A 27236-nucleotide genomic window follows, 5' to 3' on the forward strand; every position below is an offset into this window, starting at 1 on the left:
TGTTCAGCACTGAATTTAAAGAGTGCACTTATTACAAATGACAATTTAAACATTTGTAGGATAGTATCAGTCTGTAACTGCTTAAGGTATTATGCATGTTAAGAATCTTTAAGATATAGCACCACCCCATATCCCAGCTGTTTGAAAGGAATATGTTTAATGACAAAAGCAAATGTAACACAAGCTTCACTCTTGCTGATGTGCTTCTTTTAAAAATGATATCCCCAGACACTTGCTTAAACCTGTTTTCTCTGATTTTACAGACACTTCATTCGATTTTATTTAATTCAGTTTATCACTTTAGTTTAATGATACTGAGTATTTAATTTAATGTATTTTACATAAGTTTGTATTACTTTTATATTTACAATGCCTACAATGAAAATGGTATACATTCATAATGCTGAACAGCCGAAATGCTGAATGGCATTACAATAAGCACAAAATATTGAAACATACTTCAGTCTCTCTGCACTCCCTGCACCCCATACTTATTATGTATATCAAGTCAGAGATTGCACTACAGTGAGTAAAGGAGAAAACACCAGTTCTCATTGTATTGTAGTCTCCTCAACATTTTCACCTTTGGCTTTATGTTTGTTTTAATGCAGCATGGCATTTCGGCCATTCAGCGTTATGAGTGTAATCCATGCAAATACCTTAACTTCATTTTTATGAAGTACAAACGTATGTATTTACAGGTTTTCATCTCTTGTCTGAGTTAAATGGTACTTAATGATATTTGATGCAACTTTTCACGTAGTTGTGAATAAAACTGGCATAATTCTTCCCAGTAGATAATTCCAACCATACTCTTTTTAAAGCACTATTGTTTTGTTTATCTTAAAGTTTAGTAAACTAACTAATGAACTAACTAAATAAATTAACAAACATTCAAACAAATGAATAAATAAATGTTACTTAAATCTTCTCACACATAGCATTTGTGAGAAGGCACAATCATATCCTGTCATATAAAAAATATTACTAAATTACACAGTGCCCATTAAACTATGCTGCATACCTCTCCACTGTCCAGATGTTTGCAGACTGTCCAGATTTTTAACTCATATTTTTGGTCCTACCTCATAAAACTTGTGGTTTTCTGACAAATCACTGATAACTGAAGTCACTAATTAATGACATACATTGAGTTTCAGACTTCACATCCTTCATGAAAATGCATGCTAGCACAAAATCTGTTATTATAGCAGCTTTATAAGTTTATAATAGCAATATTTAAAATATGTCCCTATTTTGGGGTCTTTGTCCCTCCATAATTTGAGATTTTGTCCAGATTTCTTATGCTAAAAGTGTGAATATACTGATAAGGATTTCAAAATGATTTTCTGCCCTGAGTAGTAAGTACTACAGCCTCCCTTTCTGATTAAGTCGTATCACTTTCATTTTCCAACTTTGTAAGGGGCAACTTTCCCCTGTTCCAACCAGATTGAAATCATCATTGGCACTAATACTCTATTCTTGCATGGGAGGGAAAAAGCTGGCAAGAGTGTGGAGAAAGTGTTAACTGTAGTTACTTCCTTTCTTTGGAACTGTTGCCACAGTATCTCTTCTGTTCTGTTCCAGTAAGTATCTTCAAGTTTAGATCTGATGGATATATAGCCGACAGGAAGTCTGTGTTTGGCATGATGCAGTATATATGAGTTGAAGATCTCAAAACCAAAGTGCACCAAAACCATGAAATTAAGGAACTGTTATTGCTGTACATTTTTCCATTTACCCTGTGACAGTTTTGCAACATTTTCATTTTTTGGCGATGCCTTTTTATTTATTTATTTATTTTTGCTGCAGTTTAAACTGTGATCTGTGTGTGTGTGTGTGTGTGTGTGTGTGTGTGTGTGTGTGTGTGTGTGTGAATCTCAGTGGTGTCTGTGCAGCCTGGATATTCAGAAGAGCAGCTTGGATATTCAAACATTTACTTTCCGGCTGTTTTAAATCTTAACCAGTTTGTTCCATCGTTTCACTGCTAGAAGAGGATGGTTTCCAACTATAGAATCTCACATGCATTTGATGAAAATAAGCACCATGAAACCTGGAAAAATTAGCTTATAATTTGGACTGTGGTTGCTGAGCTGACAAAAATGAATGCATAGCATTAGTATAACTAGAAATGTTTGCATCCATGGACTTTTGCAGGCAGAGAAGGGTCTACTGATATGTCACATGTTGAAGATAATGAGCACACTGAACCAGGAACTAATCATACACAGGCTCTGTGACTCCCTTATGGAACATGATGTTCTCTTGGCTGAAGACATAGCATCTGAAAAGGATGAAATACAGTCAGAAAGATAATGATATTTTTGAAAAAGTTAATAAAGCTAGCCAAAAATACATCTCCCACTGGGTGGGAGTGCCTCCTCAAAGAAACTCCAAAAGGAATAGCACCAAAAACATCTTGTGCCTCGTGGGTTTAAAGAATTGTGAAGAAAAGAACTTCCAAAAGATACACCACATATGCATCAAAAACAGAATCTCTTTATTACCTTTTAGCCATATATTTTTTTCAAAAACAATGAAAAATTAGTTCGTAGAACATAAGTTTATGTTTTGCAAGTTATGGTTATCTGCCATGATATGTAGCTCTCTTCCCTTCCTGTGACAAGATGTTTGGGACAGTTGTCGAAACAAAGGAAGTATGTTTATAGTTGTGTAGATACATCACAGTATAACAAAGAGTGAAAGGCATCACTCTCAGGAAGGATAATAGGAAACACAAGGCACCTGCGTCTTAGGACCATTTACTTCTTGCCAGTACCCACCCTCAGTCTGAACTTCCACTGTTGAAGAGAGTCAAACCAGTTAAGCCAGGGGGGAATTTGTGAGTACCCATCCATTCATCATGTTCCCATTTGATCACACTGCTTAATTTGTAAGTGGAGTTTGTACCAGTGGTAGAGAAGGCAGTTTGTAATAGATGTATCACTCCACCTTGTTTTATTTATCTACTGGTAAACATTCAGATGCCTGGTTCTGGTATATTTTTGGGTTATTTGATTTGTGGAGCTACAGAAGATCCAGCCCCACTGGCTCTCTAATGGCTGAGGAAGCAAGCCATAAATCTTCCCTAAGGAGTCTATAAGATAGTGAATTCCAATCTTTTCTGACAACTTATAGTTTTAATCCAAAAACTGAGGACCAATGCGAACACAAACCAATAACCAGCAAACGCACTGTATGAGGAAAACTAAACACCGGACAGCGAGCGTAAATAAAATCAACTGTTTATTATTAACAAATACAAACGTTTGTATTTGTTAATAATAAACAGTTGATTTTATTTACGCTCGCTGTCCGGTGTTTAGTTTTCCTCATACAGTGCATTTGCTGGTTATTAACTTATAGTTTTAAACCAGTGATATTCTAGTTAGGAACCTCTGGGGTCTTTCTAGTTGTTTGATGTGTCTACTGAGGTTCATTCCATAGGGAGCATTGTATTCAGTGATTGGCCTGATAAATACTTAATATATATGAGTATATATATATATATATATATATATATATATATATAGTATCTATACTGAATTCTCGAAAGCCGACAGTGTCGAATCTGACATTGTCGGCATGAGAATGGCAAAACTGCAGAACGTCGAAGAAGTAAACGGAAATCTGATGGCTCTATAATTCCCAAAGTCAGTGTTGGGGCCACCCTTGTCAAGTGGCATCGCAACTGCTGTGTGCCAAACTTCAGGGAAAAAGCAAGTGGCTAAACTCAGATTAAAACGTTTAATAAGTGGCTCTACTAGGGTGTGTTTAGTACTGTTTATTAAATAGCCAGGTATATTATCAGGTCCCATAGAGGCAGGGTCACATCCAGCACTAGGTGACCAAGGCAGCTGCCTAGAGCCCAGTGCTGTCTCTGGGGGGGGCATAAATGTTACAAAAAAAAATCTGTGTCACCCACATCCTCATCCCGATTTCCATTCAGCTGCTGTACCCATACCCACCTCTTTCATCCCAATTTCCTCTATCTATTTCCATGAAGTCTCTGTTTCACTGGCTCACTCAATTGAAACAATGAAAAAGAGAGACAAAGAGAGAAACTTTTAGTATGGTATGTTTAACAGTAAAGCCAAAGTTTGTGGGTGATCAGCTGCCCTTACTAGCATTGTAAGTGTGTAAATGCGGTTGAATGAAGATTCTGCGATTAGCTGATGGTGTTGGGGTTTGTATAAAGCAGATTTCATGATTGCATGCAGGAATTACTGCTGCTGTTTGTAGAATCATCCATATAGATTATTGTTGCTTCTGCTGGTAGGCTCCTCTGTGCAGGTATTATCGCTGTTGTTACGGCTGTAAATGAATAACAGTACTTTTTCCACCAATGCTGCCATTTTGGGAATTAACTTATTGTTGCCATTATTGCTGCTGCCATTGAGGGAACAACTTTACTGTTGCTGCCATTCCATTATTTGTTCTTTGTGGGCTTCATTACTTTGCTGTTTGCTGCCCTTACTAAGCAAGATAAGCAACTGCTGATTGCCATTAAGCCACTGTTGAAATCCAGCATTCAAGGTGTGTCTGTGTGTGCATGTGTCTATGTGAGCATGTGTGTGTGTGTGTGTGTGTGTGTGTGTGTGTGTGTGTGTGTGTGTGTGTGTGTGTGTGTGTGTGTGTGTGTGTGTGTGTGTGTGTGTGTGTGTGTGTGCGTGTGTGTGTGTGTGTGTGTGTGTGTGTGTCTGTGTGTGTCTGTGTGTGTGTGTGTGTGTGTGTGTGTGTGTGTGTGTGTGTGTGTGTGTGTGTGTGTGTGTGTGTGTGTGTGTGTGTGTGTTTAAATGCTTGGTTCCTGCATACCAGAGTAGTTACAGTGTAAAGGAATGAATCGGTGGTGGTAAACTTGAGCATCATCATATGAGCCACATTCTTTTGGATACAATACTTGATCTCCTTGTGCGTTGACAGTGTGTTTTATTATTTAGTTGTGACAATGTGAACTCTATGTTTAATTTTAATATTTTAACTATAATTTAGCTTGTTTTTGCAAGCAAGTGGATGTTGGGCTACAATAGTTTGTCTAGTACTTAATGAAGATGGTAAGGCTATGAACTGTTAGTGAATTGCTTCACATAGTCCAAGGTTTGATTCCCATAGCCTTTTTGGTCTACTAGATGACTCTAACCATGTCACTTAATCAGACAGTGCTGCTAGGCTGCCCCTGAAGAAGGACACTTGCATGCTGTGGGTTGTCCCAGGATATTAGCAAATAACTCTTCATATGAGCCATGTTCTTTGAGGCAGAGCTGCATCATGGTCAGGTGGGGCCCTAGCAGTGGAATGGACCATGACCCCCCAGCCATTCTGGTGTCCCATTACTTGTCTCTCTCCCCCATTTACCATAAACACGGCTCAAAACTGTCACCATGTATGCTGTTTTCTTCTTTACATTTGAAATGAAGGCAGAGATATGGATTTAATTTACAACTTTTAATTTAAATATCCTTTGTTGATGAGATTAGTGCCAGTAGGTTAGTAGCATCTTTTCAGGGGACACCCTTGGTGATATTTATACTACTAGGTGAATTTGGCCAGGGAATTGGGTAACTTACCCCTAATCCTTTTGATAGCACAGATGAATGTAAAAAATCTCACAGCACATACCATTAACGCAGACAGATAGGTCCTCAGTTTAATCAGGAGGAGAATTTCTGCAGTTAGTTGTCTTCAGTTTTCATGCTTAACATAAAACCCAGCCTGATGTTGGCACCTGAGGAGGGACATTTGATTGTTTTGAAGGGAGAACAAGAATGTTCTCATTGTTTTGTTTGTAGTCAATAAGAATTAGAAGAGAGGTAGACAGTACCTTCACAAGAAACTCTTGCCATGTCATATAGCCATGTCAATGCACTCTTTCTTACTATGCCCTTTTCTGAACTTACACTTGGTGACCCAGTGTGTGACACCCTTCAGGTAATCTGAGTCACAGATTCCTTGATTGAAACAGTTAATTCTGCAAACCGTGACACAAAAAAGACTTTTCATGAAATCAGTGGAATAAAATAATTTATTCAACTTAGAGAAGGCACAGTATCCTGTGATCAACTACAAAAAAAGCAGCAAAGCAGCCTTACTAAGAGGGAGGCATCTACTCTCTGGTGGTAGATCATTTTATATTCACTATGGAGTCCCCATAGAAAATGTTAAACAATGCTTTTTTTTTTCCTTTTACATAATGGGAGAGGGCAGATTATTAAGTATGCAATTGCTTCCTTTGCTGGGAAATGTCTGCAACAAAATGATTTCCACTTGTTTTGTGACAATTTTGTGACATTGTTAGCTTTCTTTCAATGCTTTTGCATGCTGCAGTTTAGACTGTAATCAGTCTGTGGCTTTCAGTTGTGTTTCTGCAGTTTAGATGTTCAGAAGAATAATCTCCAAGTGTCTTGAAAGCTTAACTAGTTTGGTCAATCTTTTCAAAATGCACATCTAAAGACATCAGCTTGACTGCATGTTTTCAAGTGCAGAGGGTTTGTCCCAACACCAAAAAGTATAGGAGTAGTCTGGTAATGCAACATGGAGGATTAAGGCTATGAGGTTGTAGTAACAAACTATCTTCTAGTCTGAGACATGATTCCCTAAATCTCTACTTGCAGGCTCTACATGTTATGATCAAATCATTTAATTGTTGCCCACAACCAATGTCTAAAAAGTAGCACTTGTCTGTTGTGGACTTAAAAATTAAACAAATTGAAAGTTTGTTGTTGGATTTTAAAATATGGCAGTGTGAGTCCTAAATTTTTCTGTGTATACTGATGTTTCCATAACTCCTTGTCTGTCTTTCAGATTTTTTTGTTTAGATTGTGTTAGAGGATGCAGAGTGTAGTATTTAATATGTTGTGAGTACATGTAAAAGTTTCTTTGAACCTCATAGATTTATCCATACTGTGAGCTAAATGTCACAGTTAATTCCTGCACTGATCAACGCTTGTTGAAAGCAGAATATATTAAAAAAGTGAACAGTAAGCTCAATGCTGCCAGAAATCTTCGCCTATCTGTAGAAATGTTATGTTCTGTGCTGAAAGAACCTGAGAGAGAGAAATTGGGTTGTCTGTTTGCTTTAACACACACCATGCACCCACACTCACACACTCACTCACTGTTTGCTGTAACCCGCACCCACTCACAAGTGCACACCCACCCCACCCATACACAAGAATGCACACACTTATACAGACATACCAGAATGTAGAGACTGAATGACCGGAAATCAGGACTTACATAAACTAAGTCCAAGATTTATTCCCTTTTCTCTAATTTAAGGCAGTCTCTTCTGAGTTGGTATAAATAAGTTTGGGAAAGGGGGCTAACTTAAAGGAGAAAGGTGATGTTCAATATCTGTTGTTTTATGCACGCAGACAGACACACACACACACACACACACACACACACACACACACACATGCTCATGCATGAGCACACGCGCACTCGTGTGTGTGTGTGTATGTGCATGTGGTAGAACAGCGAAGAACATTGTTTTACATGAGGTAGATGCATTTTGAAACCTTGTTGTTGTACAGATTAAGGATTGTTGAATACTATCATTCCTTCTCAGGTATCAAAACATTTATAAAACTCTTAAAAAAGTATTAGTTTCATTATTTAAAAAAGATTTCTTTTCTGAGTCTGGGCACATTCCATACGTGGTACTTTTACAGGAGTGGCTAGATAGCTGATCTGATGCATAAACATGTTATAGTATAATGATGGTTCTCACAGGCCAGCTAAGTTTCACTTCCAATGCCTGAGTAAGTCACAGGACCTCTGTGTTAGGTTGCAGTAGCTGAATATAACTGCATTTTCAATATTCTCTGCAGGATTACAGGCTATTCTTCTGTAAATGTAAAGTGTAGTACCACATGGCACTATTGTGTTTTTAAGTAAATGGTGAATACTAGGATGTAAAGTATTTTGCTTACTGACATTTCTGTACATCATGCCATGTATATTTAGGATGTTCTTAAAATAGAGTTGAAAGTGTACAGTGTTTATTTCTTATAATTCATTGCAGGAGAGAGGAAAGGCCACAAGACAGCCAGAAAGAGACTGGAGAAGTGAAGAGGTTTACTTACGTCCAACAAGTAAAAGTGAGACGGTGAGTCTTGTGATCTTCTAAAGCAGAGCATGGAGGTTTCTGCACATAATCATATACCCGACTGCCACTTTAATGTGCCCATTTGTACTAAGCTTGATGTTCTCTGCCATTTGTTGCACAGAAAAATCATGATCTAACACCAAATACTCTATTGATGGGCCCTGTGGTAGTCCTCTGTACCATTCAACTTTCATGTATTTCTTCCTGAAGTTCCCATGTTCGGGGTGGACACATGCAGGATGGTGCACATAACATGACATAATGTGTGAGCTACATAAATGTGCTTATCCCAAGCACCTGTCACTTCTTGTTACAAGCAAAACATTGTTGCATTTACACACTCCATTTTCTTTTCTGTTGCATTTTTAAATTTGAAATGAATAGATGAAGTAGGTTCACTGGGAGTCCAGTGGGAGGGTCCATGTCAATGTCTGGCATAAAGATCAGAGTTTTGTCTGAGATTCTGCTTAGAGGATTTGTTGGGGGTTTTGCCTCTTATAAGGCTTGTGTTTTCTAAGGTCTCTCGTCTATGGGTTGGTTATCATCCCTGGCTAACAGGGGTTCAATTCTGATTAGGTTAATATTTCTGTAAAGAACTTAAGGTCTGGCGGCTGCTTTGTAGGATGTTTGTGTCCCCTTCTCTACCTGACTATCTTGGTCCTCTGTCTACCCATCATAATCATGAGGTTCTGCCCCCAGAATCATCTGACTGCAGAGACTGTGCAGTTCTCCTTGGGCCTCCTCCTCATCCTGTCTGGACTGTTTGGTCCAGATAGAGGTGTGGTCACATGGTATGCCCTGTCTAGGTTTAATGCACCAGGCACAAGAGGTCATACACTTGTTTGGTTGTTTATGGGATCTTCTGTAATAGTTGCAGTACTTTACCTGTAAGCCCACAAAGACCTCTTCTGAATGCTAGCTTCTAATCTGGTGAAGACCTGTCCTCCTTATGAGCAAATTTAGTAGTCAGGATCACAGATGGCCATTGTCTGGCTAGACTACCTGTAAATCTGTGTCTCACATCCATATTCACATTGTCACAAGTCCTGGTGAGAGCTAGATCCTGGAATTGGGGGCTTCCTTTGGGGGATCCAGGAGTGGGGGGGTCTTCATTTCTGAGACAGCTGAAGCTTCAAAGTCCCTGAGTTCTGCTTGCTTATTATAGGATGTGGTCTCCTTTATGGAGGTTATATGAAGCATGAGAGTTTGTTTGTTCCTATGTCTGGGCAGGCATTGGCTAACTGATTGTCTACATGTGTTGGTGTTCCTCTTCTTGATCCAACCTTTGTTGTAATTGTCTTCAGAGTCTGCAGGCACCCTCACTGTGCTGCTTTTGCTCTCAAGAGGACTGGTGCTGTATGTCATCTTTTAGTTGACTGAAGTGAGTTGTCTCAGGACCTTAAGGCGGATATCTCCATGGTCCCAGTAGGTGCACTGTGTTAACCAAGCCTCAAATACACTCCTGTCTAGCTGCTAGACTGGGTGTTCTAAATGGGAGACAAGGCTTGCTGCCCTCAGATTCATGTTACTTGCCCTGATGGAGAGGTTGTTAACTGATATGGAGATCTTCCCTAACTCTGGGATCAAGGAAGGTCATACCTTCACCTCAAAAACTACCACTACCATGTTGGCACAATCCTGCCTTACCACATCCATTGGCTTAATTGCTTTCAGCCTGCATTGGTGATATAGAGGGATAAAACTCTGACTATGGCTGAGGCAACCTGAGTTTGATTACCAGCTCAGGTGCTTCACAGTGTAGGCTCAGAGTTTTGGTGGGAACATCCTAGGTGGGGTGGGCATGTGCTCAAATTCACTTTCATAAGTGATCTGCAGTGGAATCCAGGGTTATGAGGGCTGTTGTCCACAGGCAGGCAGAATTATGGCTGAGTCACATGTGAGGAAAGGATAATATGCCAATGTAGCCCATTGCCTGCCTTTTCCTGGCATAGGGCAGGCATCTATAAGGCATGGATCTTTAGGAGAAAAAAGAATCCTCTGCAACATTATGATGCTGCCCAGGGAAACCTTCATTTTCTCAGTGGCCCTGAACATTGGTAAGAGTTAGTCTGGGAGAGTCTAGTCAGGTTTGGTAGACCCAGTGGACAAAGAGAGGCTCTGGGAGTAGCTCATGGACAGCTGTGAGGAGACAAAAATGCTGCAAAAAAAGAAAACAAAAGTTGACTTAGTTGCTTTCATTTCCCCAACTCCATCACCCTAAGAGGATGACTTGCACAGCATTTTTCTGGTGTCTCAGTTTAACATAAGTAGGCTGTTTGTGAAGGGACTTTAATCCTGATTAATGCCTTTTTTGTATCAAGCAGGCAACTTCCTTGCAGCCAGTCTGTTCTTCTGCCGACTGACTTCTCTCTCTTCCAGAAAGAATAAAAAGTCTCGTGTTCAGGATGCAGGGTTTAGATTTCCCCACTTGTCCCTACTGTGTGTGTGGCAGTTTTCCTCTCAAAGGCCTCTGACCAGATTCTAAATAACAGGGTTGTGTGGAGTATCAGGGACTGGAGGAAAGCATTCCAAGGTTCCTCCAAGAGGCTGTTTCTGGATTGCTTCCTATGAGAGCACCTGCTTAAGTAGCACTTTGTGTTTTTTTTTTTTTTTTTTTTTGCTGTTCCATGCAATTTAACATGATATGCAAAGAACAGAGACAGTCTCCCACACCTGCTGCCAAGGGATGCTCTACCTGATCATGGAGTTGAGGAGTACATGTGTTGTCTTTCTTTGGCCTTAGACTGAGGCTGTGGTCCACTTGGCTAATAATGCTACCCCTGTTTTAGGAGGGAAAATGGATCACCTGGAACACTGCTTCCCCTTTAAAGTGATTCCTTCCCTGTATGCTGTGGATAGGCTGCCTTCCAACCAGTTTGAGAAAGAGAAGTGTTACTGAACCTCAGCCTTAATGCTATCCAATGATTCACCACTGACATAGCATAGTTAGAATGGAACTACTGGATATCTTGTTTCTGAGGTATTGGAACACTGTTGCCTTGCATTAACTTATGGACCCATCTGAGTTCTGTGGAAGCTGTTCTTGTGAGGAGTGTTTCTCTAGCTGAAGAACCTTTCTGAGCTTTGTGCCTGGAGGGTATTCAATTTCTAGGCATTGGCCGCTCCATGCTGGATTCTTCTTCCACCATGTAGGGTTCACCTCCTCTAGGTATTTCATCTGGATATGTAGGAGGGGCCCAGGATGCAGAAACATGGATACATGTGCTTCTTGGAGCTCCCTTTCTAGGGTACCCCTTGCCTGTCTTGCAGGTCACTGTCTCCAGAGAATGGATTTTATTCTTCCCAGTTCCAGGGCACCTTATTCTGAGGATGAGACTGGTTTTCAGGTCTGGTGGGCTCCATCAAGCAGGGGACATTCTTTTCTTCCTTCTACCATGGGCATAGCCATGATTTTTAGAACTGCAGAAAAATTCCCACATCTTTTTGTAGACATAAAATTATTTTTTAAAAATTGTATGCAGTATATTTTGCAACTCCCTTCCTCCAATAGGCAATTGGCAGTAAACTAATGGGAGTGACCAGATGAGGTCCTACTTAGTATAGATCCCTGTGGTACTCCAGAAGAGGTAGGCAGGAAGGTAGAGATGGAGTTCTTCCATTTAACTGCCTGTGATCTTTCTGACAGATAGCTAGAGAACCAAGATATAGTATTTGGAGTGAGATGAAGGCTTGAGAGATGATGGTGAAGGTGATTATGAGAAACAGTATCGTAGGCTTTAGAAAGATCAAGTAAAACAGTAGAAACTAGGTGTCCAGAATCACAGGCTTGGTTAACAGTATCAAGAAAAGAGAGTAGTGAAGTTATAGTTCTATGTCCTGGGTGGAAGCTATGCTGGGTGGGTGTCAGGAGATGGTTGTGGGTCAGGAAGGGCAACAGTTGGGAGTGGATGCATTTTTCTAGGATTTTGGAAATTGGTGAGAGGAGAGCAATAGGATGGAAGAGCAATGCCATCAGCTGCACATTTTAGGAAGGAAGAGGGAATATTGTCTGGAGCGTTGGTGCAGGGTTTGAGTTTGGACAGAAGTCATTTTGTAAAGTTTGTGGAGACAGGTTTGAGCTCGAACATAAGGGGAGGGTTGTTGGGGGAGTTAGATGGAGAGAAATGAGATATTGGGCAGCTATTGCTGGGGAAGGTTTTGGTCAAGTGAGAAATAGTTTCTGTGAAGAATGTGTTGAATTATGATGCTAGTTCAAGGTTGGATTTGCTTGGGTCTGGACAAGGGTTATCTCTGGAGCCTGGATTGAGAAGAGTGCTTATAGGTTTCTGAAACTGTTTTGGGTTTTTGTTGTTGTTTGATTGCAGGCTAATATAATAGGATTTTTTGTCCTCAGTGATTAGCTGTTTAACAAGGTTGTGGAGCTGTTTGTATTGGAGGAAGGTACTGGGCAATTTATTGTTCTGGTAAAGCTTCCATAATTTGTCTCTTTGGAGCATGATTTGTTTTGTATCTTTGGATAGCCATGGAGCTGTGTCAGTTCTTATCCTTTTGTTTCTTAGAGGGGCTAGGGAGTTTAGAGTGTCTAAGAAAATCGAGTTGAAGTCGGCTATAGCATTGTCAAGAGGAAGGGTGTATAGTTTTTGCCAGTTCATTTGTTTGAGAATATTTGAGAAGGCTGTGGGGTTAAAGTGACTACGATTGCGAGTAAGGATGTATTGGTGTTGGTGCGGTGTGGAGCTGGTGGAACGATGGAGGAAAGCTGGGAGGTGGTCACTAATGGTGTCAGGAATAGTGCCACAGTTGGTTATTTTGTTTGGGTAGGAGACTAGGATACAATCAACAGTGGATCCAGGGGGATTTATTTTGTTGGGTCTGGTGATGGATAGGATAGTCTGAGTAAAGTTATAGAGGTTTATGGAAAGAGAGGGAGTATTGAATTTGTTCCAGTCTATATTAACATCCCCAAGAATATAAGTTTCGTAGTTAATTTTAGTAGAAGCCCATAGGAGAATATCCTCGAGGACAGGAATATTGTTACCAGGGGAAATATATAGGGCAATGATGCAGATATTCTTGTGTTTTAGTTTTAGAAGTCCAACTGTAAGTTCAGTGTTTTTGAATTGTGGAATTGGAATTTGGAGGGGGATTGCAGTTAGAAGATTGGATTAAATTAAGGCAGTGCCTCCACCTTTTCTGTTTAGTCAGTTATTTCTAAGGGTGTGAAATCCTGGGGGTAGAATTTTGGAGTCGGGGATATAGGGTTTGAGCCATGTTTCGGAGATGGCTAAGATGTCTGCTTGGTTATGGCTCAGCCAAGCGTGAAATTTGTGTAGTTTATTGTTAAGGCTCTGGGCATTGATAGTAAACATTTTAAGAGTATTGTGAGGGGAGGAGGGAGATAAGGGGAAGGAATTCTTAACTAGGGGACTAGGACCAGGGTTAGGATGGATGCATCTGGCTAAGATAAGGTTATTGCAGGTAGTAACATTTGGCCATTTAGGTTTGCTGAGTAAGAGGTAAGGTAGATCTAGGCTTAGTTTTGGTGTCAGTAACTTAGCTGAGGTGGATAAGATTTTTGGGTGGAAAAAGAGCAGGGGGTTAGGCTGAATGAGAGAGGAGGAGATAGAGTGGAAGTGTGAGTAAGGTTGTGGGTGAGGTTGGGTAAGTGTGCTAGTTATTGTTGGAGCAAATATAGGACAGGAATTGGAAGAGTATGAGCTGGCATAGCAGAATGGAACTAGGAACAGAAGGAGGAAACAAGGAGCCTGGTGGGTGTGGATAAGTAAGGAGAGCATGACTATGCCAAGGGACAAAGCTAGGTATAAATTAAGAGGAGAGAATGATAGCTGTAAGGAGGAATAAGGTTTAGGGAAAGATAAGAGAAGGTTAGGTGAGCTTTGGTTGATAGTGAGGTAGAGAGAATGATGTGTTTAAGTGGGATGATTGTACATAGGTGTGGTGATGAGGGAAGAGTTCCTATTGGGTAATTAAGTTGGGTGGGTGGAGTGAGGCAAGAATAACTGAAGGAACACTGCAGGTGGGTGGGAATTGGGGGTAGGGTAGGGGAGCAGAGTGAGCCCGTAGGGCAAATAGAGTGGGGAAGAGCCAAAGGAGAAAGTAACAGAGCAGAAGCCAGCGAAAAAAACTATCAATGAAGCAGGGAGTAAGCTCAGAAGTGAAGAGGTACTATGGGTATAGGGCAGGTTTAAAACTTGTAAAGAAAACTATAGCGGGGGGGTTATTTAATTAGGAGGGAAAATAGATGCAGAGATAGGGTTACGTAACAGTAGCAAGAGCCTGGAAGGAAAAAGAAGGTGATGTACTGCCACCTAGTGGCTCAAGTGAGAAATATCAGGGCTTGAGTTACAGGGATACAGGTATTTAGAGTAGGGTAGGCTGCTAGCAAGCACTCAGGGGAAAAAAAACAATAAATGCACATTTAGTGATATGCAGCACTATAGAGTACATACATGTTTCAGACAGGACTTGGGTGCTCTAGTAGTACCAGCAAGCAACTTGAAAGTGTCCCTTAGAGGTTCTTTCAGAGGCAGGAAACCTGGCGAAATTCCTTAGCAGACTTGAGAACACCTGGGTGTTTTGAGCAACGCACAACAGGCTGTAATGGAAGAGATAGGTTAAGTTAAACAAATTATGAATTTATACAACAGTATGGGAAGTTGGTTTGTAAAATCTGTATAAACTGACTATATATGGGTAGCCTAGAGAATGTATATGTAGTAGAAGTAAGCTAAGAGTGAAACATGAAATGCAGGTAAAAGTATAAAGGTGGTATTTATAAAGCAGCAGTGCTAAAACAGATTTAAAATCACAGTAGAAAAGTTAAGCTAGCAGTGTCGTTAGAGCAGAAACACAAGTAAAAACAACGAATAAGGAAGTTGTTCAGGTACACACAGTTTGAGTATTTGAGTACTCCAGACTTGAAAAGGAGCACTGCAGGGTATGAACTGCAGTTTACCCAGTAGATTTAAACCATTTATTTTGTTCCAGGCCTCAAGAATGAAGCGTAGGAAACCTTTGAATAACACTAATGAAGCATGTATAGCACTTATAGCCCACTGCAGAGATTAGCAGATAATACAGCTTCTGAGTTAGTGTAGCCAGATTGCGTAGCCGAGTTATCTTTCTTTTTTTATATTTTGGTTCTGTTCCAAAAATGTGACGACTTTTGACTAGAGCCACAGTGACCAGTTCACTCAGTCAGGATATTCCCAGCCGGTAAGTGAGTTAAATATAAGAGTAAGTGTACTTTTTTTGTTTAAATTCTTTTGAGTTATAATGTTCCAGAAATATGACTGCTTGCGACTAGGGCATAGTTATCATTCACCCAGTCAAGATAATCCCAGCCAGAAAGTGTGTTACAAATTACAGTAAGCATGTGTGGGGCTCAGAAACCATGCTTTACCAGTTAATATTCACTTATGTTTAGACCTTGCGGCATTAAGTGTGGAAAGAAATGCCATCTACGTGTATCACGGCACAAAACCTTGCTTGCCTACTGAAAGCTTACAAAATGTTTTAGCGCTCTAAGCCCTGCTTAATAGTAGAGTTCCCCTGTTAGACACGAGGCAAAGGGTTAGGCTAAATTGGTGCATATGAGATGATGGATAACAGCTGTTAGCTAGAGCATGGGAACACTGTGACCGTTTAGACTAGAATGTTATCAGAGGTTCAAGATAGGAAAACTGCAGCTCGAACCTACCAAACACAATTCAGCTGTAATATTATCAAAAAACTTGCAGCCACACCTCCAAGAATGACTTGGAATCAAGTCAAATGTTCACAAGATCACAGAACACTACCTGATACAAATATTAGATTGTAACAGGGGTATTCACACAACCAGTTAAAAAACAATAATTGCGACAACACATTCAAAAATAGCTCAGAACCAAGACTATTGCACTCGTAGGAGTAACTGGTAACTTGTTCTAGAGGTTGCAGTAAAGCAGTCAAAGAATGGTGATGTTCAGATTTTGCGCTACTGTGTCCGTGATGATATAGGACTCAGAAGCAGTATTTGCTCTTGGATGAGAAATAACCGAATAAAGGTCAACAGCGGCAAAAATGAACGTTTATCAATTCAGTATAAAAAGAACACTTACCCAAGAACGACGCTAGCAGCCTACGAAAGAAGGAAACAGGAGAGGACCGGAGAAGATTATTCTCAGTTCCAGAGTTTTAAAAATGGCACCAGAAACACTAGGATAGCTATATAGGTTTGGGGCAGGGTTTAGGAGAAAGGAGAAGGGAAGAGTGAGACAGAAATCAAGAGAGACCTGGCTAGGTATCAGAATGGAGGGGAAGGGGCAGGAAGTAGGGAGGTGACCAACAGTGTAGAGGAAGGAGGAGTAGGAGGGAACAGGAATACGATGGGGCAGGAAGAGATAGTAAGGGATTAGAAGATAAGCAGGCAAGGAGGGAGAGTGGGGGCAGGGGCGAGATGAACTATGAATGCAGGTAATAGTTGAAGAATGGCGAGAGCCAAAGTAGAAAGCAACAGAGCAGAAGCCAGCAAAAAAAAACTATCAATGGAGCAGGGAGTAAGCTCAGAAGTGAAGAGGTACTATAGGGTTACATAACAGTAGCAAGAGTCTGGAAGGAAAAAGGAGGTGATGTACTGCCACCTAGTGGTTTAAGTGAGAAATATCAGGGCTTGAGTTACAGGGATACAGGTATTTAGAGTCTAGGGCAGGCTGCTAGCAAGCGCTCAGGGGAAAAAAAACAATAAATGCACATATAGTGATATGAAGCACTATAGAGTACATACACGTTTCAGACAGGACTTGGGTGCTCTAGTAGTACCAGCAGGCAGCTTGAAAGTGTCCCTTAGAGGTTCTTTCAGAGGCAGGAAAACTTGGGAAATTCCTTAGCGGAGTTGAGAACACCTGGGGGTATTGAGCAACGCACAGCAGGCTGTAATGGAAGAGATAGGTTAAGTTAAACAAATTATGAATTTATACAGCAGTATGGGAAGTTGATTTGTAAAATCTGTATAAACTGACTATATATGGGTAGCCTAGAGAATGTATATGTAGTGGAAGTAAGCTAAGAGTGAAACATGAAATGCAGGTAAAAGTATAAAGGTGGTATTTATACAGCAGCAGTGCTAAAACAGATTTAAAATCACAGTAAAAAAGTTAAGCTAGCAGTATCGTTAGAACAGAAACATAAGTAAAAACAATGAACAAGAAAGTTGTTCAGGTATACTCAGTTTGAGTATTTGAGTACTCCAGACTTGAAAAGGAGCACTGTAGGGTATGAGCTGCAGTTTACCCAGTAGATTTAAACCATTTATTTTGTTCCAGGCCTCAAGAATGAAGCGTAGGAAACCTTTGAATAACGCTAATGCAGCATGTATAGCACTTACAGCCCACTTCAGAGATTAGCAGATAATACAGCTTCTGAGTTAGTGTAGCCAGATCGCATAGCCGAGTTATCTTTCTTTTTTACATTTTGATTCTGTTCCAAAAATGTGACGACTTGTGACTAGAGCCACAGTGACCAGTTCACTCAGTCAGGATAATCCCAGCCAGTGAGTGAGTTAAATATAAGAGTAGGTGCACTCTTTTTTGTTTAAATTTTTTTGAGTTATAATGTTCCAGAAATATGACTGCTTGCTACTAGGGCATAGTTATCATTCACCCAGTCAAGATAATCCCAGCCAGAAAATGTTTTACAAATTACAGTAAGCATGTGTGGGGCTCAGAAACCATGCTTTACCAGTTAATATTCACTTATGTTTAGACCATGGGGCATTAAGTGTGGAAAGAAACGCCATCTACGTGTATCACGGCACAAAACCTTGCTTGCCTACTGAAAGCTTAAAAAATGTTTTAGGGCTCTAACCCCTGCTTAATAGTAGAGTTCCCTGTTAGACCCGAGGCAAAGGGTTAGGCTAAATTGGTGCATACGAGATGATGGACAACAGCCATTAGCTAGAGCGTGGGAATAGTAGCAAAAAATAGTAAAACACTACCTCCTGAAAGTCCACTTCGTAAAAGAATAAGCAGATGATATAAAAACCGGAGACGGACCACCACGATAAGATAAAATACTGACCAAGTTTATTTAGAACAGATGAGTGCTTTCGCATACTCCCAAGGCACGCTTCTTCAGATCTAATCATATCATAAAACCACTAGCTTTATATATATTCAAGTTTATCATTCAATCAAGCAATTAGTTAATTAAATAATTAGATCATTATTGCAAAACTTTTAACTTGATAATTTAAAATAAAGCTGATTATTATATACATATTGTATATATATATAATGTATATAAACAGCCTCATTCAAAATCAAATGCTGTATCCAAATAAGTTAGGTAAACTATCGTCGCAAAACAATTCAACACACATTTTAAGCTTTCTAAAACCCAATTAATAAAAGTTCATAGCACAACTTCAATGCAAAACAAGAACTACACATCTCTATTATAGCTTGGTATGTTAAATATTTACAAACTTGTAGATGTATAGGTTGTGGGAAACATATTATACATGCTGTTGGTATAAAACCCCATATAAAATAAAGACAATTCATGTTTGTGTAAAAGTAATAAAATATATATAGACAAAAATTTATAGCATAAAAAACTGAGACATCCAAAAAGCTGCAAGAATAGAGAAATATAGAAGTACAAAAGTACAAAAATACAAAAATACAAGGATGTCTGATGTTCATGTACGTTTTCGCGCTTCAAGCAAAGGTTTTATGCTAATAAACTGATTTAGTCCAGGGTCTTGATGTGCTCTCAGTTTTAAAATCCATTTGAGTTCTATACTCTCTAGATCATTAAAATGGTTGCCCTTTCTTTTGTTAAGGGGTACTATTTGAAGTACCCTAAACTTAAAGTTGTGACATTTGTATATTAAGGCATGTTTCGCTAGTGCATTTCTTTGATCAAGTTTCTTGATATCATAGATGTGATTATATATCCTATCTTTTAGCCTCCTGGTAGTCATGCCTATATAAAAAGCATGACATTGTTCACAGTTCGCCAAGTATATAAGATTCATATAATTGCAGGAAGCAAAAAACCTAGGTTCAAATTTGTATTTTAAAGTAGGATGTATAAAAATATGTTCCTTAGAGATCATATAGCACATATTACACTTACCACAAGGATAAGTGCCAAATTTATTCAAAGATCTAGAAGGCCTGACTTCTGCATGGTTACGTTCAATACAAAGTAGCCTTTTTTAAGTTCTTACTGTTCTTGTAAGTGAAGGTAGGTCTAATTCCTGTTATTTTCTTTATATCTGTATCAATCGTAAGTATATGCCAATTGTCAGATATAATCTTAACTATAGCTTTATTATCACTAGTAAATCTGGTAATAAAGGTCACCTTGGATTCATTAGTGGCTCTATGAAAACTTTTATAACGTCTAGAATTAAATTGACTAGCCTCTAATGTATCGTTCAATATTGAATTCTTACTGGTTCGAACCATCTCAGGGTTATAACCCCTTTCTAAAAATAGATCTTACAATAAATCTCCTTGTTCTTGTAACTTCAAGGGATCTTGGCATAACCTAGTAAGCCTAGTAAACTGACTTTTAATAATGTTCCGAAAAATAAATCTCGGATGCATGCTATTGAAATGAAGTAAAGTGTTTTTCCAACAGGATTTTCTATATAGGGATGTGCTTAAAAAACCCTGAGTGTCTTTTATGATGGTAATGTCTAGAAAACTTATATTAACATAAGAGTGTTCCATGGTAAATCTAAAAAACTCAGTGGTAGATTCTAAATACTGAATAAACACAGTTAACTAATCTAAAGTCCCATTCCAGAACAAAAGAATATCATCTACAAACCTTTTATACAGAAGTATCTTAGTAAAATATGAACTATTAAAAAGAAAAGATTTCTCTCAATGATGTACAACTAGATTGGCATAGGTATTTGCACAGGGGGTCCCCATAGCTACCCCCCATCTCTGCAAATAAAGTCTATTATCAAAAGTAAATACATTATTAGACAAAACCATATCTAGCAAGGCACTAAATAATATTTGTTCATCAGTGGTAAAATTTATACTATCATTTAAGATTTGCCTAATAGCTTCCAGGCCATAGTTGTTCGGAATGGAAGTAAATAAATTCTTAACATCTAATGTCACTAACAAACATGTTTCTGGTAAACTATTACTAAATGAATTATTCAATGTATCCAAAGGTTGATAGGTATCCTTTAGTATGGATGGTATCCCCTGAATCAGAGGGCTCAATTTCTTTTCCAAAAACAAAGAAATTGTTTCTGTAACCCAACCGTTGCCTACTACTATTGGTTGCATTGGTAACGGAAAGGTATTTTTATGTATTTTGGGTAGGCCCTTTATATAGGGTATACGCGGATATTCTATCAAAAAATATAAATATAGTTCATGATCTATCTGTCGGCACATAAGAAAATCATATAAATCATTATGCACTTCATTTATTACTTTCTCCAATTTATCATAATTAATTACCATATAGGTCTCAGTGTCATCCAACATTTCATTCATTGTGTTTTTATAATCTTCAGTATTAAGCAATACTAACCCCCCCCCCTTATCTGCTGGTTTAATCATGAGATCAGCATTATCTCTGAGGGTATGTATAGAATCCCATTCGTTTTTACTGAGGTTATAATACATGGATTTATATTCATATCCTAGAAAATATGTATAAAATTCACTTTCACACACCTTCACAAAACACTCGACATTAGAAGGTGACACAGGTATAAAATTACTCTTTCTTCTAAAACTACAGGTGACATTGTCATAAATATGATCTTTATCATTAGCAGCATAAAGCAGCTTTAAAGATAAACTACGTGCAAAGAGTCTTAAGTCCATTAATACTTCACTTAAATTACTAATTTGAGAAGGAATGTACGTTAACCCTTTGTTCAATAAAAGAGAATCAGTGGCAGAACGTTCAAACCTGGAATAATTAAAAATTAGTTCTTTCAGTCTTTCACTCGTCTCCTTCGTTCGAAATTCTCACCTGAATATTTCCTCTTCATTCTGTCTCGACTGTTGGACCTGCTTCTCGGAGTCATCCGCTGCTGCACTGGAAACGGTAAAAAACGTTCAATACTGCCGTTGAGGGTTTTCGGTTTTGCTCCCATATCACTAGTTTTCTGTCTTACCATTGCTTGCTGGTTAGGCGGAGGCGTATCTACCCTTGTGTTCTCTATAGAATCTGCATTATTCAACTGTGATGTCATCATGCATTCTGCAGTATTCGTTAGCGCTGTCGCACTTAAAAGGGAATCAACTTGCTGCGTTGTAGGTTCAGTGTGCTCAGTAGTAGAAGGAATCTGATTGTGAGACATGGCTTCATTGCTGTTTTGATATCTTGGCCATACAAAAACCTGACCCTTAGCAAAATCAGAATGATCGTGCTGGAGTTTGCGATGTTTAATCTGTTGTAGATTGTCAAAATAGGCAGCGACTTGACAGTATAAGATCTCAAGCTTCCTTTCATACATTTCCCCTTTAAATCTATCATGTAGGTCTTTATTCAAAGTCTCTACTTTTAGATTCAATTCTCTTTAAGTTGGTAAAAAGTAGTCAATTAACAACTTTATGCAGTTGTTACTGAGTTCAATATTTAATTTTTGCCATCTCTTTAGAAGTTCAGGATGGCTTTCACCATAGGATGGCATGCATAACACTCTCATACCACGGGGAAACACTTTAAAGTGTAAGCATGCTTCCATATGGCATCTCTGCCATATAAGTCTAAGCAGTTTATATAAGCTATTTTCCAGTTCTTTAAAAACAACGTTGAACTCAATCATGACATCTCTGTTACCTGTATTCAGAGTTGTTGTAGATTGTGTCAATTCCACTTCCAATAACGGGTTATTTCTCTGCTCTAATAGATTATTCCATCTCCTATTTAAATCCTGTCCTTGAGGATTATAGTCAAGTTCAATGACTATATCTTCCATCGTGTGATAGCAGCGTAGAACAAAAAGAACAAACAGTAGCAAAAAATAGTAAAACGCTACCACCTGAAGGTCCACTTCGTAAAAGAATAAGCAGATGATATAAAAACCAGAGACGGACCCCCACGATAAGATAAAATACTGACCAAGTTTATTTAGAACAGATGAGCGCTTTCGCGTACTCCCAAGGCACGCTTCTTCAGATCTAATCATATCATAAAACCACTAGCTTTATATATATTCAAGTTTATCATTCAATCAAGCAATTAGTTAATTAAATAATTAGATCAATATTGCAAAACTTTTAACTTGATAATTTAAAGTAAAGCTGATTATTATATATATATTGTATATATAGAATGTATATAAACAGCCTCATTCAAAATCAAATGCTGTATCCAAATAAGTTAGGTTAACTATCGTCACAAAACAATTCAACACACATTTTAAGGTTTCTAAAACCCAATTAATAGAAGTTCATAACCCAACTTCAATGCAAAACAAGAACTACACATCTCTAGTATAGCTAGGTATGTTAAATATTTAAATTAAATTAAGTTAAATATTTAGACTAGAATGTTATCAGAGGTTTAAGATAGGAAAACTGCAGCTCAGACAAACCAAACACAATTCAGCTGCAATATTATCAAAAAACTTGCAGCCACACCTCCAAAAATGACTTGGAACCAAGTCAAATGCTCACAAGATCACAAAACACTACCTGATACAAATATTAGATTGTAACAGAGGTATTCGCACAACCAGTTAAAAAACAATAATTGTTGACAACACATTCAAAAATAGCTCAGAACCAAGACTATTGCACTCATAGGAGTAACTGGTAACTTGTTCTAGAGGTTGCAGTAAAGCAGTCTAAGAATGGTTTTGTTCATATTTTGAGCTACTGAGTCCGTGATGATATAGGACTCAGAGGCAGTATTTGCACTTGGATGAGAAATAACCAGATAAAGGTCAACAGCGGCAAAAATGAACATTTATCAATTCAGTATAAAAAGAACACTTACCCATGAACGGCGCTAGCAGCCTACAAAAGAAGGAAACAGGAGGGGACCTGAGAAGACTACTCTCAGTTCCAGAGTTTTAAAAATGGTGCCACAAACACTAGGATAGATATATAGGTTTGGGGCAGGGTTTAGGAGAAAGGAGAAGGGAAGAGTGAGACAGGAATCAAGCGAACGAGACCTGGCTAGGTATCAGAATGGGGAGGAAGGGGCAGGAAGTAGGGAGGTGACCAACAGTGTAGTGGAAGGAGGAGTAGGAGGGAACAGGAATACGACGGGGCAGGAAGAGATAGTAAGGGATTAGAAGATAAGCAGGCAAGGAGGGAGAGTGGGGGCAGGGGTGAGGTGTACTATGAATGCAGGTAATAGTTGAATGGTGAGAGCCAAAGGAGAAGGCAACAGAGCAGAAGCCAGCAGAAAAAAACTATCAATGGAGCAGGGAGTAAGCTCAGAAGTGAAGAGGTACTATGGGTATGGGGTAGGTTTGAAACCTGTAAAGAAAACTGTAGCAGGAGGGGGTTATTTAATTAGGAGGGAAAAATAGATGCAAAGATAGGGTTACATAACAGTAGCAAGAGCCTGGAAGGAAAAAGGAGGTGATGTACTACCACCTCGTGGCTTAAGTGAGAAATATCAGGGCTTGAGTTACAGGGATGCAGGTATTTAGACTCTAGGGCAGGCTGCTAGCAAGCGCTCAGGGGGAAAAAAACAATAAATGCACATATAGTGATATGCAGCACTATAGTGTACATACACATTTCAGACAGGACTTGGGTGCTCTAGTAGTACCAGCAGGCAGCTTGAAAGTGTCCCTTAGAGGTTCTTTCAGAGGCAGGAAAACTGGGGAAATTCCTTAGCAGAGATGAGAACACCTGGGAGTTTTGAGCAACGCACAGCCGGACGTTTCAGACAGGACGTGGGTGCTCTAGTAGTACCAGCAGGCAACTTGAAAGTGTCCCTTAGAGGTTCTTTCAGAGGCAGGAAAACTGGGGAAATTCCTTAGCAGAGATGAGAACACCTGGGAGTTTTGAGCAACGCACAGCAGGACGTTTCAGACAGGACTTGGGTGCTCTAGTAGTACCAGCAGGCAACTTGAAAGTGTCCCTTAGAGGTTCTTTCAGAGGCAGGAAAACTGGGGAAATTCCTTAGCAGAGTTGAGAACACCTGGGGGTTTTGAGCAACGCACAGCAGGCTCTTGTCCAACCTTCCCTTATGACTGTGAGTTCCACAACCTTGCATCCACAACCAAGCATTTGCTACCATTAATTGAGATGATAGCTTTTACTGTTTTTGCCTGCTTTTTAGTAAAGAAAGTAAAATGGAAAATAGGGAATCAACCTTTTATAAGCAAACCTTGCTATGGTATAGAAAACAGAGGATATGTTGACATCTGAGGGCACTGTGTATTGATGACAATGACTTGATCTTGACCTTCTGCCACAGAAATGCATGCATTTAGGCATTTTGCATTTTCAGTGTTTGTCATCCAGTTCATATTTATGACTTCTGCCTGAGAGCTGTGTAAATACATTTACAATTTCTTGCTACCTTTTTTGAGCAGTAAATAGTGCTCATCTCCCAAATTCAGTAGGGCTATGCATGGTAATCTTGATGTAACTTTGCGTCTACTCATTTGGTCATCAAGACTTGCCTTAAAGGTAGCCAAACTAATACTTTGCTTGACTTGTGGTAACTTGTTCCATAGGCTGTCAATATGTTCATAGGTTCATAGGTTCATAGGTAGGTACTAGACTATCTGCCCGAAGGCATTTATAAGCCTAGCCAGAATGTGTTGGCTTTTGCTGCCCCCTTAGATTAGTTCCCTGTGTCTCTGTCCAGCAGAACCACTGAAGTGATCCCCGGGGTAAACTTTATGTTTCCCATCCACCTGTCAAGGTTTCTCTTTAAGAGTGTTAGCAAGGAGCTCTGCCTGATGTAGACTGGAATCTTGTTCCAAAGCATGGGAAGTCTCTGGGACAGGAATCTATCCCTCCAGCACATCCTATTTATTGTTGTGGTGAGGTTTAGATCCCTAGAGCGTGTGGCTCGAGAGGATAAGGTTTTTTTTAGGTGGAGCATGTCCATCAATTCTGGGTTAGACATGGCCTTGTATGTCAGGCAGAGATCACCTCTGAGTAGTCGGTATGCAACCGAGTACAGTTTCTTCAGTCGAGCTGCATAGGGCATCTGTTTGAGGCCAGTGATCCTCTTAATGAGGTACTTCTGTGGTCTTTCCAGCTGTTGCAGGTGTCCTGTAAGGTACATCCCAAATGGGGTGTTGTACTCTATGATGGGTCTGATGAGTGATGAGTAGAGGAGCACAATGACCTCTTTTGATCTGGATGCAAACCCTTTTCTGATAAGGTGGGCCACATAGAAGGATTTTCTAACCACTTTGGCAATGTGATTATCAAAGGAGAGATTACTATCTACTTGGGTCCCCAGATCCCTTATTACATTTTCTGTATTTAGGGGACTGCCACCTATGTGGTAGTTTGTGGGTACTTTGTTTTTTCCAAAGGGGATGACTATGCACTTTTTGGCATTTAGCTTGAGGCCATGATTTTGACACTAGGTATCCATCTCAGTGAGTCCCTTTTGGAGGATGTCTGTGTCAGCCAGAGAGTCAATTATAGCCCCTAGTTTTCAGTCAGCTGTGAACTTGGTTAGCCGTAGTCCTCCTGTGCTTTCCTGTACCTCTGAGAAGTATATGCTGAACAGGAAGGGTCCTAGGACTGAGCCCTGGAGAACGCCACTTGTAACCGGTTTATAGTCTGACCTAGCTCCCACAACTCTCACCATGTTGGTTCTGTCTCTGAGCCAGTTGGCAAACTATCTTGTGACATAGGGGTTTATGTTCAGGCTGGTGAGCTTGTCTATAATACCAGAATGGGGAATGGTGTTGAAGGCCTTTGCAAGGTCTAGGTAGGCTGTGTGTACCACCTTTCCTTCGACTATAGCCTTGGTAACTGTCTCAAAGAAGTCCACCAGGTTTAGGAGGCATGATCTGCCCTTAACAAAGCCAAACTGGGTAGGATCTAGTGTTTGGATGTTCCCAATGTCTTTTTTAATGAGTTCCATGATGATGCGCTCCATAGCTTTGCAGACCAAGCTAGTCAGGCTTATTGGGCGATAGTTCCTGGGGTCTGTTGTGGCTCCACCTTTGTGGAGTGGAATAACCATTGCTGTGTGCCACTCTATGGGTACGTAGCCTGTGGAGAGGCTGAGTTGTAACAGTGTGTTTAGGTGAGGGGTTAGTTTGTCTTTGAGCTCGTGTAAGACACAGCCTGAGACATCGTCTGGTCCCATTAATGCTGTGTTTTTGGCTTTGGAGAGGGCTATTTTAAACTAAGTGTCTGCGATTTCGGGGGCTCTACATTCTTCTGTTATGGTTATGGGCCCTTTTGGTGGTGAGAGGGGGGTGAAGTTTGCACTGAACCTGTCTGCCAGGATGTTGGCAATATTGGTTGGTTCAGTGTATTTTGTGCCATTCTGCACTAAATCCGAGCAGATCTGAGCATTGCCACTTAGATTCTTGACATAGCTAAAGAATGCCTTGTGGTTATATTTGGAGTCCTTGGCAATTTTTCTTTCGAAGCTCGCCTTGGATGATTTTATGAGGGATCGTAGTTTCTTGCTGATACTGTTCAGGGGTATCTTTCCTTCTTGGGATTTTACTCTTTTCTGTACTAGTTTCCTCCTTCTATTGTATAGCTTGTTTATGGCAGGGGTCCACCAGACTGGTTTCCTTTTCTTGAAGGAGTGAGTCTTGGTTTTGCTTGGGATAGCACGATCCATGCATTCTTGTAGGTGCCCGTCGAATGCATTAGTAAAAGATTTTGCAGCTTGGACAGCATTATCCTTTAGACGGGGGCTTTGAAACTTTCCACCTCGGTCTTAAGTAACGTGAAGTTTGCTTTTGAAAAGTTTTTCATGATGGTTTCCTTGTCCGGGGGTGGGGGCGGAATGTGGATATCCAAAGTAATTTGTTTATGGCCAGATCTAACCAGTGAGGGGTTGCCCTCCAGTGTAGAACACCGGTCGCCCATGTTGGTGATGACCAGGTCCAGTATGTTGTCACCTCTGGTGGGAGTATTGACCAGTTGATCCAGGGTGTTTGAGTTTATAAAGTCTAGGAAATGTTGGGCAAGGGAGTTAGTACTTGAGTAGT

At 39.8% G+C, this 27236-nt stretch overlaps 1 protein-coding gene across 2 annotated transcripts in view; it reads left to right on the forward strand.

Moving 5' to 3' along the window:
* The window catches only part of LOC122799515 (TRIO and F-actin binding protein), a 3126988-nt gene that overhangs the window by 1088435 nt on the left and 2011317 nt on the right, over nt 1-27236 (forward strand). For both annotated transcript variants that reach the window (XM_044068636.1, XM_044068645.1), the window contains exon 13: nt 8027-8110. In XM_044068636.1, the coding sequence (XP_043924571.1) occupies nt 8027-8110 (84 nt within the window). The remainder of the gene's footprint in view (nt 1-8026; nt 8111-27236) is intronic.

Source organism: Protopterus annectens, chromosome 1.part0, assembly GCF_019279795.1.
Source record: "Protopterus annectens isolate FY-2018-M chromosome 1.part0, PAN1.0, whole genome shotgun sequence".
NCBI lineage: Eukaryota > Metazoa > Chordata > Ceratodontiformes > Protopteridae > Protopterus > Protopterus annectens.